This window comes from Thermobia domestica, chromosome 12 (genome assembly GCF_964235325.1).
Source record: "Thermobia domestica chromosome 12, izTheDome1.hap1.1, whole genome shotgun sequence".
Lineage (NCBI taxonomy): Eukaryota > Metazoa > Arthropoda > Insecta > Zygentoma > Lepismatidae > Thermobia > Thermobia domestica.
Genome location: NC_137465.1, coordinates 229,516,772 through 229,540,025, shown reverse-complemented (window position 1 = coordinate 229,540,025; position 23,254 = coordinate 229,516,772). Strand labels below are relative to the sequence as shown.

The 23,254-nt window shown below is 34.3% G+C and overlaps 1 protein-coding gene across 1 annotated transcript in view; it reads right to left on the bottom strand.

The window, feature by feature from the left end:
• LOC145667101 (putative sodium/potassium/calcium exchanger CG1090) overlaps positions 1-16,667 on the bottom strand; it is a gene marked incomplete at its 5' end in the record, with an annotated part of 43,314 nt that extends 26,647 nt beyond the window's left edge. Inside the window, 4 exon segments of the mRNA XM_081734836.1 lie at positions 1,158-1,402; positions 6,996-7,183; positions 11,546-11,646; positions 16,332-16,667. Coding sequence (XP_081590962.1) covers positions 1,158-1,402; positions 6,996-7,183; positions 11,546-11,646; positions 16,332-16,667 — 870 coding nt within the window.
• Positions 16,668-23,254: the final 6,587 nt, after the last annotated feature.

Genomic DNA, 23,254 nt, shown 5'->3' with positions numbered 1-23,254 from the left:
ATTACAATTAGATATAAGTAAAATGGCAGTGAAATTTTCACAAATTTGTGAATTTTCCAGATGGTTTAGAAGATGAGAGGAAGTGAATTTTGCATTGCTATCACGAAATGATGAGAAATAAAGAAAAAGAAGTTATATATGTCTTTAGATACTTAACTCACTTCAGAAGATGCTTGGGGGAAAGATTTTTCCAGCCTAGTAAGTCAGGATTACTCACAGACAAGAAACAGGAAAGAAAGAGATCAGATTCCTTGGATTATTTCTTCAATAAATTCCTGGTAATAATAACATAAAACATCGCAGAAAATACATCGTAAAGAACAACACAACCCAAGATGACAAATGGAGTAGGTGTCACATATATATCCAAAATCAATAAAGCATATCACAAGTGGATACACAATGACCAAATTGAATATGAGGCTCTGGAAAACAACTGAGAGCCAGAGGCACAATGACATCAAGAAAGAAAAGAACCAGAAAATTACATCGTATTACATATACACTAGAAACAAACAGACACAAATTTTACTGAGACCAAACAATATTGACCGACAAAGAAGTATACCATAATAGGCTGGCCATCATAGAAACAGACAACAACAATAAAAGATGAAGAGGTATACCTACCGAACACAATAAATCTGCAGAAAATACATAATGGAGAAACACACAAATACAAACAACTAGCCCAAATCATAGGAGAATAATGGAAAACGAAAGATTGAAAATCATTCCAATAGCAATATTCGGTACCGGAGCGTTTCATAGGATGCAAAAACAGGTGTTTGAAACAATCGGAATTGAAGAAAAAAATATAAAGAATATAGATAAAAACATAATGCTGAATACATGCAGAATTTAAGGAAGTTCGTGTAATCCGAGAATAAAGAAACACAGAGAAACAGTAATTTACTTTGGATGGCAAGTATTTACTATATCATCTGATTGGATAAGCAGTGGAGAAAACATAGTAATACCAACACTACTACTACTAATATTAATAGCCACACTATCAGAGACCTGATACGTTTTTAATGTCTATTTTGATCCGTCTCATGGGTTCCTTTTTTTATTTTTCTTCATCCGAAAGTAAATATGAATATATTCCAAAAACTTTATCTTAAATAAGTTTAAATCTATACAAGAACACTAACCATCACTAGTGTATCCTGGTGCTGAGAAATCCAAGTTCTTATCTGCAACTGGCGTCCTTTCTTCCGTATAGCTAATTGGTCGCTCTTCTTCTAAATGCTTGTAGGAGACAAGAGCCGACGCCTCATCGGCAGCTGGCTTCTTACATGGGACTGGGAGCGTTTGAGCCCAGCGTTCAAGCCTTGGATTAAAATGGAGTGCCACACAGTACACTACATACATACAGAGCATAAACAATGCCTCGCCCCTAGAAGAAGAAAAATAAGGAAAAATAAAAATGGAATATTAAATGCGGTCATTTTATAGAAATGAAATATTTAGCTTAAAATCCTTCATTTACGCCCTAAAGGATTTTTTTTTTTTTAAAAAAAAAGCCTTATATTTGGTAGTAAATGAAGATGGACGAAGATTTAGCGGAATAAAAAACAGAAAATTACTAAGAAAACCTACAGACAATAAATTTAAACTTAAACACCATAAACTTGAACTAGAAATATTATTCACAGAACAAAGCAACGTTTATTTAAAAATAATAAATGCGTAACAGTTTAGCCAACTAATTGAAAATACTGGCTATGGTGTCTGATGGTTATAGTGTCTGATGGTTATAGTGTCTGATGGCTATAGTGTCTGATCGTTATAGTATCTGATGGTTATAGTGTCTGATGGTTATAGTATCTGATGGTTATAGTGTCTGATGGTTATAGTATCTGATGGTTATAGTGTCTGATCGTTATAGTATCTGATGGTTATAGTGTCTGATCGTTATAGTATCTGATGGTTATAGTGTCTAATCGTTATAGTATCTGATGGTTATAGTGTCTGATGGTTATAGTGTCTGATGGTTATAGTGTCTGATGGTTATAGTATCTGATGGTTATAGTGTCTGATCGTTATAGTATCTGATGGTTATAGTGTCTAATGGTTATAGTGTCTGATCGTTATAGTGTCTGATCGTTATAGTGTCTGATGGTTATAGTGTCTGATGGTTATAGTGTCTAATGGTTATAGTGTCTGATGGTTATAGTGTCTAATGGTTATAGTGTCTGATGGTTATAGTGTCTGATCGTTATAGTGTCTAATGGTTATAGTGTCTGATCGTTATAGTGTCTGATGGTTATAGTGTCTGATGGTTATAGTATCTGATGGTTATAGTGTCTAATGGTTATAGTGTCTGATCGTTATAGTGTCTAATGGTTATAGTGTCTGATCGTTATAGTATCTGATGGTTATAGTGTCTGATGGCTATAGTGTCTGATCGTTATAGTATCTGATGGTTATAGTGTCTGATGGTTATAGTATCTGATGGTTATAGTGTCTGATGGTTATAGTATCTGATGGTTATAGTGTCTGATGGTTATAGTATCTGATGGTTATAGTGTCTAATGGTTATAGTATCTGATGGTTATAGTGTCTGATCGTTATAGTATCTGATGGTTATAGTGTCTAATCGTTATAGTATCTGATGGTTATAGTGTCTGATGGTTATAGTGTCTGATGGTTATAGTGTCTGATGGTTATAGTATCTGATGGTTATAGTGTCTGATCGTTATAGTATCTGATGGTTATAGTGTCTAATGGTTATAGTGTCTGATCGTTATAGTGTCTGATCGTTATAGTGTCTGATGGTTATAGTGTCTAATGGTTATAGTGTCTGATGGTTATAGTGTCTAATGGTTATAGTGTCTGATGGTTATAGTGTCTGATCGTTATAGTGTCTAATGGTTATAGTGTCTGATCGTTATAGTGTCTAATGGTTATAGCGTCTGATGGTTATAGTGTCTGATGGTTATAGTGTCTGATCATTATAGTGTCTGATGTTTATAGTGTCTGATCGTTATAGTATCTAATGGTATAGTGTCTGATCGTTATAGTGTCTAATGGTTATAGTGTCTGATCGTTATAGTGTCTAATGGTTATAGTGTCTGATCGTTATAGTGTCTAATGGTTATAGTGTCTGATGGTTATAGTGTCTGATCGTCATAGTGTCTGATGGTTATAGTGTCTGATCGTTATAGTGTCTAATGGTTATAGCGTCTGATGGTTATAGTGTCTGATGGTTATAGTGTCTGATCATTATAGTGTCTGATGTTTATAGTGTCTGATCGTTATAGTATCTAATGGTATAGTGTCTGATCGTTATAGTGTCTAATGGTTATAGTGTCTGATCGTTATAATGTCTGATCGTTATAGTGTCTAATGGTTATAGTGTCTGATGGTTATAGTGTCTGATCGTCATAGTGTCTGATGGTTATAGTGTCTGATCGTTATAGTGTCTAATGGTTATAGCGTCTGATGGTTATAGTGTCTGATGGTTATAGTGTCTGATCATTATAGTGTCTGATGTTTATAGTGTCTGATCGTTATAGTATCTAATGGTATAGTGTCTGATCGTTATAGTGTCTAATGGTTATAGTGTCTGATCGTTATAGTGTCTAATGGTTATAGTGTCTGATCGTTATAGTGTCTGATCGTTATAGTGTCTGATGGTTATAGTGTCTGATCGTTATAGTGTCTAATGGTTATAGTGTCTGATCGTTATAGTGTCTAATGGTTATAGTGTCTGATGGTTATAGTGTCTGATGGTTATAGTGTCTGATCGTTATAGTGTCTGATGGTTATAGTGTCTGATGGTTATAGTGTCTGATGGTTATAGTGTCTAATGGTTATAGTGTCTGATGGTTATAGTGTCTGATGGTTATAGTGTCTGATCGTTATAGTGTCTGATGGTTATAGTGTCTGATGGTTATAGTGTCTGATCGTTATAGTGTCTGATGGTTATAGTGTCTGATCGTTATAGTGTCTAATGGTTATAGTGTCTGATGGTTATAGTGTCTGATGGTTATAGTGTCTGATGGTTATAGTGTCTAATGGTTATAGTGTCTGATGGTTATAGTGTCTGATCGTTATAGTGTCTGATGGTTATAGTGTCTGATGGTTATAGTGTCTGATCGTTATAGTGTCTAATGGTTATAGTGTCTGATGGTTATAGTGTCTGATGGTTATAGTGTCTGATCGTTATAGTGTCTGATGGTTATAGTGTCTGATGGTTATAGTGTCTGATCGTTATAGTGTCTGATGGTTATAGTGTCTGATCGTTATAGTGTCTAATGGTTATAGTGTCTGATGGTTATAGTGTCTGATGGTTATAGTGTCTGATGGTTATAGGGTATAATGGTTATAGTGTCTGATGGTTATAGTGTCTGATCGTTATAGTGTCTGATGGTTATAGTGTCTGATCGTTATAGTGTCTAATGGTTATAGTGTCTGATCGTTATAGTGTCTAATGGTTATAGTGTCTGATGGTTATAGTGTCTGATGGTTATAGTGTCTGATCGTTATAGTGTCTGATGGTTATAGTGTCTGATCGTTATAGTGTCTGATGGTTATAGTGTCTGATGAAATCAATATGTTCAGTTAGTTAGCGAAATTGTTACACATTTATCATTTTTAAATAAACGTTGCTTTGTTAATGTGAATAATATTTCTAGTTTATTTAAGATAGGAAAGCTAGAATGAACTAGTTAATCATAAACGTATATGGATAGGATCGAACCAGAGACACTTCGTAACAGATTTGAGGAAGTTTACTTGTTGAGTTATCGTCCCCATATATAAAGTATGGGAGAATAAACGACCAAAAAAGGCCATTAAAATTAAAATTAATGACGATTTTGGTCGTTTATTTTTGTCCCGTACTTTAATATATATATATATATATATATATATCAGCAAGTATCAGTATGGGAAGTTCGTTAAGGGGGCAGACTAATAAATATTTTTGAAAACGTAATAATTTTCTTATGCCCGTTTTTCGTAAGTGGAAAGAGGTAATAAAATGTAACTTACCATAATAATATAATAGATAATGTTATTCTACACTCGAAAATACGAATCGGAAGAATTTTCAGTGTTGTTACCCATAGAAATTACAGTGTGACCAGAATTTCAATTATTCAAAAATCTAGGTTAAAGCAGCGACTAGAAAAATGAACTCAACGGTAATTGATGACTTATCATACTGTCTATGTTCCTTGTTTACTACTTTTTAAATAATGTTTCTATTTATTTTGTAATAACTTATTTATTTTGTAATAATTTATGTAAGTTTTATAAAATAAATAGAAATATTATTTAAGAAGTAGTAAACAAGGAACATAGACAGTGTGATAAGTCATCAATTACCGTTGAGTTCATTTTTCTAGTCGCTGCCTTAACCTAGATTTTTGAGTAATTCAAATTCTGGTCACACTGTAATTTATATGGATGGCAACACTGAAAATTCTTCCAATTCGTATTTTTAGGTGTAGAATAACATTATCTAGTATTGTGGTAAGTTACATTTATTACCTCTTCTACTTACGAAAAACTGGGAAAATATAAATTATTAGTTTTTCAAAAATATTTAGTAGTCTGCCGCCTTAATTTATGGAATATTTGAAGTAGCATTTAGTAATTTAACAAAAAGATCATTATTGTGATCATCATCATAAATCATTAAATTCAACTTTTCTTTTTGTATCCTTAGATCATACAAATGATATCGCATTTGTCAAATAACATACGTAATTACATGTCACTAAAACCAATATTGCAAAACTCATCAGCAGCATAGAAGCAATTTTTGATAAGATACTTTTTGAGTAGTTTCTTAAATTTAAGAGTATTTTCCTCGTTATTTTAATTATTTTTTCTTAAATTAGAGCAGGTAACATGTTACATAATTTTAATTTCACATATATGTTGTGAGACCTTTTTGATACATAGTATTTCTAACTGTTATATTGAATATAACATGAAAATGACTTTTCTATAAGTATTATAATTATATACATCTTTGTTTCATTTCATTTTTAATTTTATTCTATTTACTCCATCTAACTAATACGTGGTATTTGGAGGGTTGAGTCTATATGTACATAGTACTTGTGTAACATTATAATAACAACATAATATGATTTACAGAAGTCATTATAAATTTAGTGAAAATATTTTACATTGTTACACAGATATTTCTAGTTATTTTTTTTTTACACTATAATTTTTTTTCCCTATTAGATACGTTTTGGCGTTTTGTTTAATTTTGTTAAAGTTTTTCTCCGTTTCTATGTGATTGGGCAAAGCATTGAATATTTTATTTGCCATATGTCTGAGGCCCTGTTGTATCAATGATAACCTAGTAAAGTAGGACTTTCTGTTTTTGATCTGAAGTGTTATAATAACGATTTTTCATCTCATCTTCATTTTGCTTTAGACTGAAAACGGATGTTTCATACACTGTATGTAAATAGATGGAACTGTTAATATCATTAAGTTTTTAAAGTACGATTTGTAGCTTGTTGTGTAAGGTAAGTTTGCAATGGTACGGATACAAACTTTTCAGGGTTCAGCTTTGCATATACTATAATATTAAATGGACTTTGCAAGGCTCAAACACCAAGATTTTTAAATAACTGTCAATAGGAGGTACTTGAACTTTTCCGATGTAAAATTCTTATTATTTAAAAATTGTTGTTGGATATTTGATGGTTGGCCTATATCGATATGGTGTTTCAATAGAAGTTTCTTTGGGGGGAAGCAAATATTTCAAAAATTTTTGCACATTTAGTGTAGCATCTTGAGCAGATTGCTTCTACTTCCTTATGGTACTTACGTCTCTCTCTCTCTCTCTCTCTCTCTACTTATCTTTTTTTTTTTTTTTTTTAAAAAATAACCTTTGAAATATATGAAAGACTGTATTTTAACATATATTAATATCTTTTTATTACACGATTTCGTTACTACATTAGCAGAAAATACTTGCTACCAGACAATAGAAGCTGCTGATTGCAATACCTTACCAAGACACAACATCATCAAAAATCGTGAACAGCATGACGAGGATGCTGACCATGTAGAAGAAGCAGTCTCTAACCAGAGGCCACCAGTTGAGATAGCACACCGTGGACGTGCACAGGGCACAAATGCTGATCACAAACATTATGTTAAACACGGCAGAACCTATCACTCCACTTACACCAATATCATCCTGGAAAATACAGAAAGAAAAAAACCGGTAATTATGGATATTAATAATAAAAAACTCTTTATTGAGGGCGAGGTTCAGCCAAGGCTGCTCTACCACCTAACCCTGTATTGAGTAATTACACTTCAGTATACAAACTTGATCCATTATACCTGAAACTTGCAATGTTCAGTTATACAGCAACTGAAACAGTACTCTCATATCATACAATTTCTGAAGTTTGTTGCAATAAAATTTATACATGATTAGATTACAGACAAATATTTTATATGTTACTCTTTTCAGTATTTGGGGGACACCGTAACCTAGTGGTTTGAGTATTGGATTCATCTCCACGTGGTCTCGGGTTCGATTCCCGGCCGATGCTTCTCCAATTTTCGGCGTCGCGAGGCAAACTGGGGAGCCCTGCTAGGTCTAGAATGCTCCTGATGCGCATGTTAGGGATAGGGCGTTGACCACGTGCTCGCCGCCGTACTGGACTTAGTTCAGCCAGTTGCTAGCAGATGGCGCTGGTGCAGGCTTAGGCCCACAAAATTGGCTGTTATTTTTCGTGTTTATTTTCAATATTTATCTATGAAGTTAATAAAATAAGGAAATTAAAGCTCAATAGCATATCACTTCAGGGGAGATGATTCCCAGAGTGCTAGAGTATATCCTAGAAGTTTTATAGGGGTGATCGCCAAACCAGACATAAATGACGAAAGAAAAATTAAAAAAAAAAAAAAGATGAAAAGAAAAGAAAAATGAAATTCTAATCTTTCGTTGTATTTCTTAAATTATATTACTATACTGTTCGATATTTTTCATAGAACGGAGAGCAGAGATATAAAGTTTCGGCAGAATCTTTACCAGGGATGAAAACACGTTCTGCATCTCGGCCGAGTTCATTAATGGCGTCAATCCGTTAATATCTTAATGGGTAACGGTGACTTACGTCCGTCCGTTACTACGCACAATAACTCTTGAACGAAGCCGAACTTTGAATTGAATTGAAAGAATAGCTAGACCAATGATCTCGGTTGAGGTCTAACTGCTCCAAATTTTTGCTTGATATATTTTTTTGTTTCAACGCAAATTCTGCGTTAGTGTATTTTGTGACGTTCATTTGAATTCGTACAATTTGTGTGGTGTATGCTTTCCGTTGATTGTGCTGCCGCCTGGTGGTACTAAAAGAAAGAGAGTAGAAGAAAAGGTAGAGGAAGGTAAAGAGAACTTCAGACGCATAAAGCTGGAATTTGGTGTGTAAGTGTGTGTGTGAAGAATGACTCGACAAAAATTCTTGAACGAAGTCGAATCTTAACGCCAGACGCATTTTAAAAGTATATGAATGCTGCTATGCTTTAGAAAAACTATCAGTGTACCCAAAAGTTTATAAATAATCAGTAAAAATAGTACTGCTGATATGAGTGTTTTAGTGGATATTTCGTAAGCTTTTACTGAACTAAATCTGTCCCATGAAGTGAAGGGGTTGTGAACCAGACTGTAAGTCGAACAAAGAACTTGGAAAGGTGTACCTGAAGGTAATGGACGTCTAAACATCGACTAACATGAAGGATTATTGATTAAGCCATTTTCTTCAACTGAAATTACGTTATAATGTAGTCATCACGTTCACCAGGGAAGCCAGCTCAGTAAATCCTATAAATTGATAGAATGGACAATTCTTGCAAGAAGATTCATAATGATAGGACTTCGGAATTGTGATCACAAACGATAGTGCGCATTCATGGACTAAGACTGTTCTTGTGAGAAGTTTCATAGCATATCTACGAACCAACTACGTAATTGGGGCAAAGTAAAATGTAAAATATATACTATGTTACAGGTACGTCCAATTATTCATAATAAATGGCACCGAAAATATTTAAGTTTGTTTGTTCTTTTTTCAGGTTGCATGACAAGACGAGAACGTGGTTGTTAAATTACTTGTGATCAATCTGTGAAAGTAGGTGATGCTCTCATCTATTTTCTTTATCACGCCTCAGGTCTCCTCTCAGGTGATTCCGTCCGAATCTGGACCGTTACGGTAAGGTGAATCGTGCCTTCCTGGACTTTTAGATGATTGTCGAAGGGACGAGCTTTCTGAACCTACAAGTAATATAGTGCAAAGCTATATTATTTGGAGGCAAGGAGTAGTCGGTTCTCTACGGTAACCGTCTAATGATGGTGCGTACCGGGCTGCGCGAAGCTGTACCGTAATAGAAGAAGTGTTTATTTAAATATCTCTTAGTAAAAATTAAATTCAGTGTTGTATACTTTCAATATTTGTAAATTAAACCTAATTTAAGTAATACTGCATTTATATGTAAGTAGCTGAAATACCCAGTGTTGCATGGGATGAATAATATTTATGCACAATATTTTAAAACAAAGAACTCAGCGAATAAATAATAATGAATAACGCCTTCGACGTTGCCCCTGTGAGGAGATAGGAAGTGGGTAGAATAAATACCAAAAGGCCACGCCTTGAGCGTTGCTCCTACCAGAAAATGAGCAACCAAGTAGAATCAATAAGGACAAGCAAGACTTTCGGCCTGTCAAAAGAAAGAATTGAGTAAAAAAATAGCCACGAGCAACACCATCGACATTACTCCTATCAGGAAATAAGGAACCGAGTACAATATATAAGGACAAGCAACGCCTTAGGCGTAGTCCCTGTCAAAGTAAAGAATTGAGCAAAATAAGTAACCACGAGCAACGTCTTGGGCATTATCCCTGTCAATTCCTGAACCAGCATACATGCACGTTTTGACTAAATTTGAGCTCAAATGTCATTAAGACTGTCACCAATCAGCCAAACTACACAGAAAACTATGGATTCGAAACTAATAACGGTGTTTTCTATTATTTTTACATTTCTCACACTTCGCACCTACCTAGGACTGTTTTACTCTCAGAATATTTTTTTTTTCAGATTGTGTCATATGCGTATGTCAATTTGTTTTTAGAAATGAGTTTATATGCAAAGTTTCATCTTCGTAACATGAGGAATTTGTGAGATACTTTATTTTTTACATACATTTTAAACCACATTTTTTCCTTTGAAGTCATCCTCTCCCCCTTTTAGGAAACGAATTAGAGTAATTCTATCATTCTATTTATATATTTCTGTAATTCCTGAATTTCCTTTAAACATCCAAGCTTTCGACTCTCCCCTGGAGTCTTGATCATGGAGGTTAAAAACAGGAAGAAAAAGGTGCGCCCAAAAACGAAAAAGAAAGACGCAGAAATTGACTCCTCCATATTTTAGTTTGCATCATCTTCATCCGTTGATCGCTGACGTACTTGATAATATGTTTCCGCAAAACACAGCTCTTCCCTTGTTAAGTCCGTTCCATTTTTATTTCTTGTTTCTATCCTTTTTCTTCCTGTTTTTAACCGCCGTGACCGAGACTCCAGGAGAGAGTCGAAAGCTTGGAAGCTTAAAGGAAATTCAGGAATTACAGAAATCTGTAAGTAAAATGATAGTTTTATATAGCCTACGTTTCTTTGACAAAATTAATTTTGAAGTATACCAAGTCAACGAGTGGATTTATATACCGGACAAACAAACAATCAAACAACAAACACACATTCATTTTTATATATAAGACAAAACATAATTTTGAAAAAGTAAGGGACATTTAATTAGCCATGAAGAAGTAATTAATAAAATCAAACCATTAAAAAGTTAATTCATTTAAAATAAAAGTGATATATAAATCAATTGGTTAAAGAAACAAAGGATGGCATAGATTTTCAACAGCATTAGGAATATATTTTAATGTTAAAGTATTACTGATATATATTTTAGTTCCTAATGGACCATCTTGTTACATTAAAACTGTGTTTTATTTCTGCTTAAATCCATTCAGATTTTAGGACTCTGAGCATAGAGAGAGAATAAATTTTTAGACAAACAACAATATTTTTTAAATTATGCAAAATTAAAGCAAGATTTTTTTTCTAAAAACACTAGGCAATTTATTTATTTATTTATTTTTGTAAAATAAATAAAGTTAGTGAGTGTTTAGAAAGGCCAATTGTCGTTAAAAATGTGAATGGAAAATTAAGGGCATTATTTATATTAAATAAAAAAAAAATTGCTTAAAATCTACAATTGTTTCTAATCTTTGTGAAACCATGTCTGTGTATTTTAATGAACATGTTTATTTTTTATTTGTCTGTTTTCAGGCTCCTTTGAACTCCATTCAGAAAATAGGGATATCAATAGAATCCTGTCATCTTGTGGCTGAGAAACATCTCATTACGAACAATATCGTGTATTGAAGCATAATGATGATACTACTTTTTGATTTACTTAGTATTAACATTGCTACTAACTTTTAAATGTATGTTATACTTAGTAATAGATGAAACAATTACCTTGGCAAAAAATACACCAATAACAACTGTAGCCAGTTCAGGAGCTGAAGATCCAGCAGCCATGAATGTTGCACCAGCGACATCTGGAGATAGCCTCAGTTCTTTAATTAAAAGAAAGAAAAAAAATAACAATTTACTTTGTAATAAAATTATGTATCAAACTAAGAACAGATGAAATACGCTACATTAGTTTCCATTATATCTTAAATATGTTCCCATATGGAGAAACTTTTCTTTAGTTTGTGTTAAGTATGGAATAAGCTACTGCAAGATTGGTCCACATGTAACTGAAAAGTAAGAACTCCTAAAGGAACTAAACAGATGCATGATCATAACAATTAACTTAAACTTGCGTCTAAATATTTACTAAAAACCGAAATTTTCAGTTGGAACCTCCACTTTCGTCAGCAGATTATTTCTTTATTCATTTTGAAATAATCTCACATTGTTGTTTTAATCACATAGTATGGCTTCCATTATACAATGAACAAACATTGCCTATAAGGTTAAGCTTACCTGTAATATTCTAAAGACAAAACATAAAGCAGGGAGCTCATGTGGTTCGGATTCCACGTTAATCAGTAGGTCCACGTCTCATATAGCCTCGCTGCTGAACGGGACGTTAAAAACTCAAAATCAACTTAACTCAAAACATAAACCATACCATAATGGATAGTTTGTAATAACTATAAAAGCTCAAATACATTAATGTTTCTGCTTCATAAGATAAACCATACCGGAACGCGCTTCCATTATATATGTAATGGAAGCCATACGATATGATTAAAATAGCAATATGAGTTTATGTAAAAATAAATAACTAAACCGCTGACGAATATCGAGGTTCTCATTGAAAATGTCAGCAGTAATAAAAATTGAGCAACATTCCTGAGTTTCAGTTAATAGTTAAACAAATAAGAAAGAAAGAAAGAAAGAATGTGAACAAAAGGAATTCATTGTGAAAAGTACGTATATTTTCCTTTGGAAACTCCTAACAATTTAGTAATTTGCAATTGAAAATAAAACCTTTCATTTTTACCTCCCACTGTTAAGCGGAACATGATTTCGAATTAGATCTCTGGGCTTTCGGCTTTTATGACATGTTAGCCCGTCCATATGAGGGTTGAGGTCCCTAGGTGATCACACTGCTCGGAGAATTGGAGAGGAAGAAAGAACTGGGGAAGGAAGAAAGAGGCCTGGGACCATCCTGGTTTGAATGGGGAAAACCCAGGAAAATTTCACTCAAGATGACTGGCCTGAAAAAGCAGGTACACTTTTTCGACCGAATTTCCCCACCATCCCATAGTTATGCTATTCTGGATAAAGAAGGCGGAATATCAATTAAAGTGAATGATTATGAAATTAATTGAGGAATGATAATGTGGGAGGAAACGGAAGAACCTCGAGAAAACTCATGGACTGAATCGAACCAAAGACTCCTCGCACTAGAGACGAGCGCTCGAGCCACAGTTCCCCCTCCGTAGTTTGTATATTCGGCTCCAAAAGTTCCTTGAGTCCGATATCGTTTCTTATTTCTTTGTTCATTAACTACAATGTTATAATGTTACAACGCATTAAAAAATAAAAAAAGATAAATAAGTAAATGCAAAGATTTTGCCAAAAAAAATACCCTCAAAAAAGAAATTTTTGTAGTCGACTCCATACCAAGACGTTTATTATTGTAAAATCCTCTACGAATTTGATTCTACGGCCCCCCTGATTTCATAATCTTCGGGGGAATTCTTGTAATTTTGTTTTATAACTTTATAATCAACCTACTGTTACAATAAAATCAAACGAGATTACATTAAAAGTACATCTTTCAATATAATATAACGATGCTGTCTTCCACAACATTTTCTATATATATATACCACAAATAGTGCCCCACTACAGCCACCTCACATTTTAATTTGGACTCCTTTGGACGAAAATTTTCTGGAAAGAAGCCAGATCTTATCAAAGAATATAGATAATTTGCTAAAAATATATATATATATATATATATATATATATAGATGATCGTTCTTTCGATATTATGTGTTAAAGGACGTACTCTGTGTAAAGGTAAATGTGATTCCAATTTACGTAATTTATGATATCTCGGGAGGAAGAGGGAACTTTGGCCAACTCGAGAAGGAAGTGGGGCTGGAGGAAACACTAAATAAAGTATTAATATGATTACATAACTTGCTTCCACTCCACTCTGAATATAAGATTTTTAAAGAAATGAATTTAATATATTTAGATGACAAAATGAAAAGAATGAAAGTCAATAAATGCACACACCCACACACACAGTGACATGTCAAAGATAAAATAATTATTTAAAGAAATGCAAGCAGGACGCCCTAACAGTGTCACAAATACAACTCATTTTCTGTATATAGAGCGTCTGAAAACTATAATATAATTTGTGTCTCAAGGTTACAAAACTGTGAAAACATGCCGTAAGAACTATTACAAATTCACCGGAACTCACAATTGTAAGGAAATATTTACATCACTGAAGAGGATGACAGCTTCTTCATTGTACATATTTGAACTACTTTAAATTTATATGGAATCACTTGGATAATATTAAAGAGATGGCAATGCTCACAATTATTCTGTGTGTGGGAAAGATAATTTATCTACTGTATATCATCGAACATCTGCATACGAAAGGTTACATCTATATTGATGTAAAGCCGTATAATAAACTACCTAGCCGTAGCCTATAAAGGATAATAATAAAAAGCGTAATTTTGTCGGATTAATACGCAAACTACTATTAAATAAATGTTTCATATAGTAGATGAATATCTAACAAATCGATTGCGTAAAAATATATTATAGTAATTGAAATAGTGACTAATAGTGTTTATGTATATTATTAATAGAAATGCATTAATTGCAGATTTGAAGCGAAGCAATCAACCTATATTGATTATTCATAGATTTTTTTAGTACATCAATTGTTTACGTGAACGAACACAACAAGCAAATAGTTGAATTTGGTATATCAACGAAAAGCATAAAAGCTTTGAAAAGTTGTGTTCGCAGAACAAAACGAAAAGGGCTTCAAACTATTTGTAATGCTGAAAATTCTATTTTCTACTGTTTACGATGAGAACTTGCTTTTCCAAAGTTAAGTCTATGGGCTCCCGTTTTTTCGTGATTATTCCTCAATGGTATGTTCAATCGGGACATGCGACCCCTTACTACACTCAGTGCACGCTCCCGAATCACCATCTCAAATTTGGTTAAAAATGAATCTCGGTTCAGGCATGTCGGAGGAGTATCCGTACAAACAAATCCCTAACTCGACTAAAAAGGAGGTTCGCTCCAATTATTATTATTATTATTATTATTATTATTATTATTATTATTATTATTATTATTATTATTATTATTATTATTATTATTATTATTATTATTATTATTATTATTGTAACCGGCCAGTTATAAACTTTTTATTTCTGTTGTACTTTGGTTTCAAATTTAATTCTCAAAGAAGATGAACAAAACAAGGAAAAAGATTCCTTTTCATAAATTCAGATCAAAAATCTATAATAAAATGTTAAGAATTATGATTATGTACTTTGTCTGCGAATTCGTTTTATGTGCTGATGACAGTTTGACTTACATAATGAACTTCCTCATTATGTAAATCTTGCGTTGATAGATTTCTTCGTCTGAACCAAATTCTGACTTGTACATAAACCCGGTTTTCTGGGTCACTTTTTCGATGGCAGGGTTTTGTCTACGTTTTACGTCACTTTGGGTAACAACCTCAGGAAAACTAATAGTATATAACTTTCCGATATTTCCGGGATAGGATGGTGTGTTACCAGATATTATATCGTTAACTGTCTCGATGTAACTTGGAAATTGGAAACACATTTTTTTTCAGGCTCCAAATATCATAATCTACATCAGATAGAGTTCGGAAAAGAGTTACTATTTCGTCAAATAACATACTTCGCTCTGGATCCCAATCAAGTTAAGAACTTGTGCTGAGATTGGACCTCAAGTTACTGTTATGGGACGATATCTTCAACAAGAAACTCAGGTATGTGCTTAAGAACTCTGTCAACTGCCAAGAATGTCTCTACACATAAACCGATTCACAAACACCACATAACTAATCTGAAACATTAAAATCAATCATACATTTGAGGCTTGTATCTTTCATTCACGCCTAGAATTTTCTAGTTTAATTAATATGTATATCTCTTCTATCAGGAGTATAGGAGGGAGTTGGTTATGTTTACGATACAAAACCTCTCGCAATGTACCCCAATTAGGATAAACCTTAACCATATTATTATTATTATTATTATTATTATTATTATTATTATTATTATTATTATTATTATTATTATTATTATTATTATTATTATTATTATTATTATTATTAAGATTGTAAACATATTTTAGTTTATTCTTTTGTAAGTTGCTTAAAGAGAAACATTCCATTCATTCTCAGTATTGTACCTGTTTTGAACATTAACAAGTTCTATACAATTTTGTACAAATGTGCAAGACTACAGTCTACGGACTGATTAATAAATCAAATAAAATTTGTTACTCGTTACGTAGGTAGCTTAAAGTAAAAATACAGCCATTTTGTGAAGTTATTCAGCTATGTGTTTTCCTATTCAGTTGCTTGTGATTCATTTTTATCTTATTATATTTCTTATGTTATACGAAAAACAAACAACTGATATGTGAAGCAGGCTTGTATGAAACGTGACATATTCAGTTAGGACAAAAATTTAGTAGAAACTACAATTGTTCTTACCTTCACATATTCTGTCCAAAGAAGAAACGAAGTAATCATCACACACAATAGCAAGGCCAATGAACGTGTAGATAGCTACCAGTAAGTGAATGATAAGTCCTCCATGTTTTCTAGCTTCTGGTCCCATGAGTGGCCGAGGAAATTGCTCGATAGCTGGTGGTGTACAATTTCGTCTTCTCGGCCGCCATGTTGTATGATTGTGATGATGATGGTGGAAAAAGGAGTAGGCTTCGGTTGTTGTGTGCAACACTTCAGCAGCTGGATGCAGTGCATGAGGTACCAAAGGTTCTTCTTGTGAACTCTTCATAGGAGCGGGATTCGGCGTATGCTTGTTCTCTGAAATACATAATGATTAAAAATATAACAATACCATTGAAATGTCTAGCTTCATTGATTTTAAAATATTCTGGTGTAAATTCTACAATGAAGTTGAAATTAATTTCCTAGTTCAGCGTCTGATTGCTTGAACTTTACAATAAAGGAAATCGATGATTAGTGAATGTTTTTTGGAAAAATTGGGATGAAAATGTAGGAGAAAACGGAATAATACAAGAAAATTTATGACATGATGTTGCACACTCACAACAAACTCACATAGGCTGGTATGAAACCAAGAACTCGTCATGCCATATATAAGCATTCTACCAGTGAACCACTGCTATCCTTCCATAAACGTTATAGTGTTTTACTTTAATTTAGAGTTTTACAACTTCAGAATATGAAGAACCAGGGCCGTAGTCACGCTTGAAGTATTGGTAGGCAAATATAATTTCGAGTCGGGCTATATTCTCAGAAAGCAAAATTGAAAAATAAACATTGGTATTTTAGAAGTGTAGAAGACAAATACTAGTTATATTCGAACATAAATACGAGACGCGTTCATAAAGTAACCTCCGATTGGTCACTGCGCGTGAAGTAGTGGGGGCAGCGCTGCAATCTTTGTACAGACGCGTGCAGTAGATCAGTCTGCATCTAGCCGTAATAGAGTAAAGGTAGTCTGATCACTAGTTCCACTAGTTCAAAATATGTACCGTAAAACGGGGCTACTTTGACAGGGTTTGGACTAGTTTAGATGTGTACACGGGACACTTTCTGCAACCAAAGAATGATACTATTCTCATCATAACAATAGGTATCTAGGCTATCACATCCACTACTAAACCTAAGTCTCTACAAGTAAGTTTTGGCGGGAAGAAATTAAGAAATACCGGTCAAAGTAGCCCCGGGGGTGAGGCTACTTTGACATCTTATGTATTTGCTGCATAAGGTCAAAGTTACTCAACGTATGGAGTTATTTTGACATGGAATTTATGTAAAGTGTATGAAACACTGTTTTGATCATGTGTAAGGTACGGTATACTGTATACTCGATAAGCACGAAATCTTTATTTTGTTGTGGTACATCATTATACACCACTATACAAGTTTTTCTAAAGCTTTACTTTTAACATCTTTTACTTTGAACATACACGGTGCTTTACCTTACATTGTTACTTTATTTTTTACTCTATTTTTTTTACTTTACTTTACTTTGAACATAATTACATATGTACCGGTATGTTATCTTTATATGTAACAATGGAAAGAAAAACCTTAGTCGTCAACATCACAGTCGTAACAAGCATACTGAGGATTTTTTGATCCACCATTACAAAACCCACACACCCATTTTTGCACACGACACATTGAATCCACTCTCTTCCACCCTTCCACGACACGTTGATATATATCGTCAGAGTGCGAATTAGATTATTCATTTTGGAGGGAATAAACAGTGGCGGATCTAGAAGTCCTTATATTATATATTGAGGGACAGGAAGTATATTGAGAGGGGGTAGAAATACAATGGGAGAAATCCCTCATCCCCTTTGGCAATTCGCACCGTGGACACCATATCAGCCTTTATCTGTGAAAGTATATGCAAGAATTCTCACAGGAAGCTCCATATAGTACAAAAGGATGCCCACAAGGATCCATATCTGGCCCTACATTGTGGGATATTGTAATAGATCCATGTTTGAAATGTCTTAATCGACTCGAAGAAACAGAAGGAGTAGTTGGTTATGCTGATGACATAGCGATAGTGTTGTCGGCATCTTCAAGACACGAAGTAGAAAGAAAGGGAAACATAATACTAGAAAAACTACAAAAATGGTGTTCAACAAATAATTTAACACTTTCCGGAACAAAAACAAAATATACAATTTTTGGACAGAAAATTCAAAGAGGTCCTATTCTAAAGATATCCAACAAAAAGATAGACAGAGTTAAAGAGTTTAAGTACCTGGGAGTATGGATAGATGAAAAATTAAATTACGGAAAACATATAGAGGAAATTACGAATAAGAGCAAAAAAGTAGCACATAAATTACTAACAATAGCAAGAAGAGACTACCAAATCCCTAAGAGGATATTGCAAACTTACAACAAAACAGTGATCATGCCAGTACTTAGCTATTGTGCCAGTGTGTGGTGCCACAGACTTTTTATGAACATAAAACTAAAACAAACAATAAATCGGGCACAAAGAGGGGTACTTATAAGAACCCTAAGTGTAATAAAAACCATGTCAACGGAGGCTCTACAGGTACTGGCCCAGGAAGAACCAATACATTTCCAGGTACTAAGGCCGTCACCACGGCATGGCGCGTCCTCAGGTTGCGGATCGAGGAGAAGGCCTCTAGATATAGAGGTTAGCTGCGAATATACTGAATAAGCAGTCGCGGACAGACGACTAGGAGTGGTCCTCCAGCTTGGGGGTTTGGGTAAGGCTAACACCCTCATCCTGTAAAAAAAGGTACTTGTTCAGAAACATTCACAAAAGCCTCGGACAAGGACTGATAACTTGGCACGACATCAGCAAAAGAAAATGGACATGAGATTTGGAACATGGAATATTAGAAGTCTTTATAGGGCACGCGCGTTAAAATCTGTAACGAGTGAGTTAGAGAAATACAGGATGGACTTAGTAGGAGTTCAGGAAGTTAGGTGGGAAGGAAATGGATCTGAGAATTCCGGAAATTTTACGTTCTTTTACGGGGAAGGAAATAAAAATCACCAGTTAGGAACAGGGTTTTTCGTTCACAAACGAATATTACCAGCAATTAAACGGGTTGAATTTGTTACTGACAGACTTTCTTTTATTACTCTTAAGGGACGGTGGTGTGATATTATTGTTTTAAATGTACATGCTCCAACTGAAGATAAGGGTGACGATATAAAAGATAGTTTTTACGAAGAAGTGGAACGGATATTTGACCAACTCCCGCGATACCATATGAAGATTCTATTAGGGGATTTCAATGCGAAGGTAGGACGAGAGGATATTTTCAAACCGATTATAGGGAACGAAAGTTTGCATAAGGAAAGTAATGACAACGGTGTTAGACTCGTGAACTTTGCAACATCCAAAAACCTAATCGTGAAGAGTACAAAATTCCCACATCGCGACGTTCATAAATACACTTGGACATCACCAGACGGAAAAACACATAATCAAATTGATCACGTTTTAGTAGATAGAAGAAGACAATCTAGCATAATTGACGTCCGGTCGTTTAGAGGGGCTGATTGTGACACTGATCACTACCTGGTAGTAGCGATAATACGGGAGAGATTATCGTTGAATAAAGGTAATATTCAATGTCCGAAAACGGAGACATTTAATTTAAAGAAATTAGAAGAGAGCCAGGTAAGAGAGAAATACCAGATTGAAGTCTCGAATAGATTCTCGGTCTTAGAAGACTCGGAGTGCACTAGTGTTGAGGATACTTGGATTGAAATTAGAAATAGCATTAAAAGTTCAGCAATAGAAAAATTGGGACACGCGGAAATACGTAGGAACAAACCATGGTTCGACCAAGAATGCATTAAACTAGCAGAGAAGAGAAAACAGGCAAAATTACGGTGGCTACAAAATCCGAATGAAATAACTACACAAAATTTCGCAGATATCAGGCGGGAAACTTCCAAAACTTTTAGAACAAAGAAACGGGATTTTTTGAAAGCTAAAATTAAGGAACTTGAAGATAATAGTAAAAATAAAAATATTCGGGACATGTATAAGGGGATCAACGATTTTAAGAAAGGCTATCAACCTCGTGCTTATATATTAAAGAAATCTGACGGAACAGTTCTCACTGATACGGATAGCATCTTAAATAGATGGAAAGATTTCTTTGACGATTTGCTTAACACGCAGCCAAAAACTAATGTGCGTGGAGAAAAGGAGATACACACCGCAGAACCGTATATTCCAGAACCCAATCGAATAGAAGTGGAAGCCGCTATAAAGAAATTAAAGAAACACAAATCTCCGGGTGTAGATGAAATTCCGGCTGAGTTAATTTTAGCTGGAGGCGAAAAATTGTGGAACAAGATACACAAACTCATTCTCCTTATCTGGAACAAGGAAGAATTGCCACAAGAGTGGAAAGAGTCAATCATTGTTCCAATTCACAAGAAAGGCGACAAAACTGACTGTAATAATTATCGAGGCATTTCTCTTCTGTCAACATCCTATAAAATCCTTTCAAATATTCTGTTAGCAAGATTGACCCCATACGCGGATGAAATTATTGGAGATTATCAGTGCGGATTTAGACGAAATCGATCAACTATCGACCAAATATTTACCATTCGCCAAATACTCGAAAAGAAGTGGGAATACAATACCCCGGTACATCAACTATTTATTGATTTTAGAAAGGCTTACGACTCGGTTAGGAGAGAAACATTATACAACGTTCTTACAGAACTTGGAATACCGAGAAAGCTAATTAGATTAATTAAGATATGTTTAAGTGAATCCCAAAGTAAAGTCCGGGTAGGAAAATTTTTGTCCACGAGCTTCCACGTCGAAAATGGCCTAAAACAAGGAGATGCGTTGTCGCCATTATTATTTAACTTTGTGCTGGAATACGCCATAAGGAAAATCAAAGATAGCAACCAGGGCTTAGAGTTGAACGGCATTCACCAGGTTATGGCATATGCTGATGATGTAAATTTAATAGGGGAGGATAGGAGAACAGTAGAAATAAATGCAGAGATCTTATTAAACGCTTGCAGGGACATGGGTTTAGAAGTAAATGCAGAGAAAACTAAATACATGGAAGTACGTCGGGACCGTAATACGGCAAATTGTGGAGGCGTTAAAATATTAAATAATGCTTTTGATAAAGTGGATACTTTCAAATATTTAGGATCAATGTTAACAGACGAAAATCATATTCACGAAGAAATTAAATGTCGACTAAAAGCAGGGAATTCGTGTTACTACTCGGTTCAAAATCTCTTGTCGTCGCGAATTCTGTCGAGGAATTTGAAGCTTAAAATATATAAAACGATAATCATGCCTGTTGTTCTGTATGGTTGCGAAACATGGTCGCTTACTCTGAGGGAAGAACATAGACTGAAAGTATTTGAGAACAGGATCCTGAGAAGAATATTCGGACCCAAGAGGAACGAGAATGGGGAATGGCGGAAGCTCCATAACGAGGAACTACATAGTTTATACGGTTTACCCAACATTGTTAGGGTCGTCAAGTCTAGGAGGCTTAGGTGGGCAGGTCATGTAGCTAGAATGGAAGAAAGTAGAAACGCTTTCAAAGTCTTGACTGGTAGACCCATAGGAAAACGACCATTAGGAAGACCTAGGCGCAGATGGGAGGATAATATTAAGATGGATCTCGCAGAGATAGGAATACAAAGTAGAAACTGGATGCAATCAGCTAAGGATAGAAGTCAGTGGAGAGCTTTTGTGAACGCGGCACTGAACCTCCGGGTTCCATAGGCCATAGAGTTAGTTAGTTAGTTAGTTAAGACAGGCCTATAAAATGTGGACGAAAAATAATGAAAATGCAAAAATTTTAGAAATACTAGGACAAATTCCAAATAACGAAGCAGAGTTAGATAAAATTATTGAAAGGAAATGGCAACGGGAATGGGAAAACTCAAGTAAAGGACAGAAACTAAAAGAATATATACCGACGATACAAATAAGGAAAGAGATGCCAAACCTAAATAAGGAGACCATGGAGACACTTTCTGGCCATGGACCATTTAAGTCACATTTATACAGGATCACAATAGAAGAAAATCAGACATGTATCTGCGGAATGGCCCAGACACCCGAACATGTAACATGGACTTGTGCACACTTTATAACTAGAGAAGATATAATAAATATTAGAGACGAACTCAAAAATGAAACATGGGAAAACATCAGACAGGATAAAATAAAGCTACAGAAGTTCCAAGAATTGACAAAACACGTAGTGGGAAACATGTGGAACAGAAGAATTGAAAACAGAAGAAGGAGAGAACGGAACACAAACTAGTTTTAGAGAAAATATAACATACAGAATTCTGCTTACAAATAATAAATGCATTTTATAAAATTCCTGGAATGAAAACCGGAATAGGAAGACGCTACTCTTGTTTTGTGTTTAGTGTTTAGTGTCAGTGCTAGTGTCATATTGTTAATTGTGTGTCCTATATGTGAATGTTTGGTGCGATCTCAAGAAATAAACAAATAATAACATAAAAGAAGTAATAAAAGACAGGAAAAACTCTGAAGAAATTTGTACAAACCAATATTTGTTTCGCACTGTGTCTCTTGTTGTTATATTGTTATTAATGTATATTCTTTTTAATTTACTTTCAGGTGGCGGTAGAGGAAGCAGCCCAAAATAGTGCAAAAAAAATTGTTTTTAATGAATGACAAATGATAAAAAAAAGAAAATTTATCTTTTATATATTTGTAATATTCGTTTACAGGTTTGTCCGTTTTTTTTTTTTTTTTTTGTAAAAAGGGAAAATAATAATAAAAAAATGAAATAAAAAAATAAAAAAGGTACATTAAAGGGCATGGTTTAAAGTATTAGATGCCATGCTAGTAAAATATGCCTCACCCCAACCTGCTG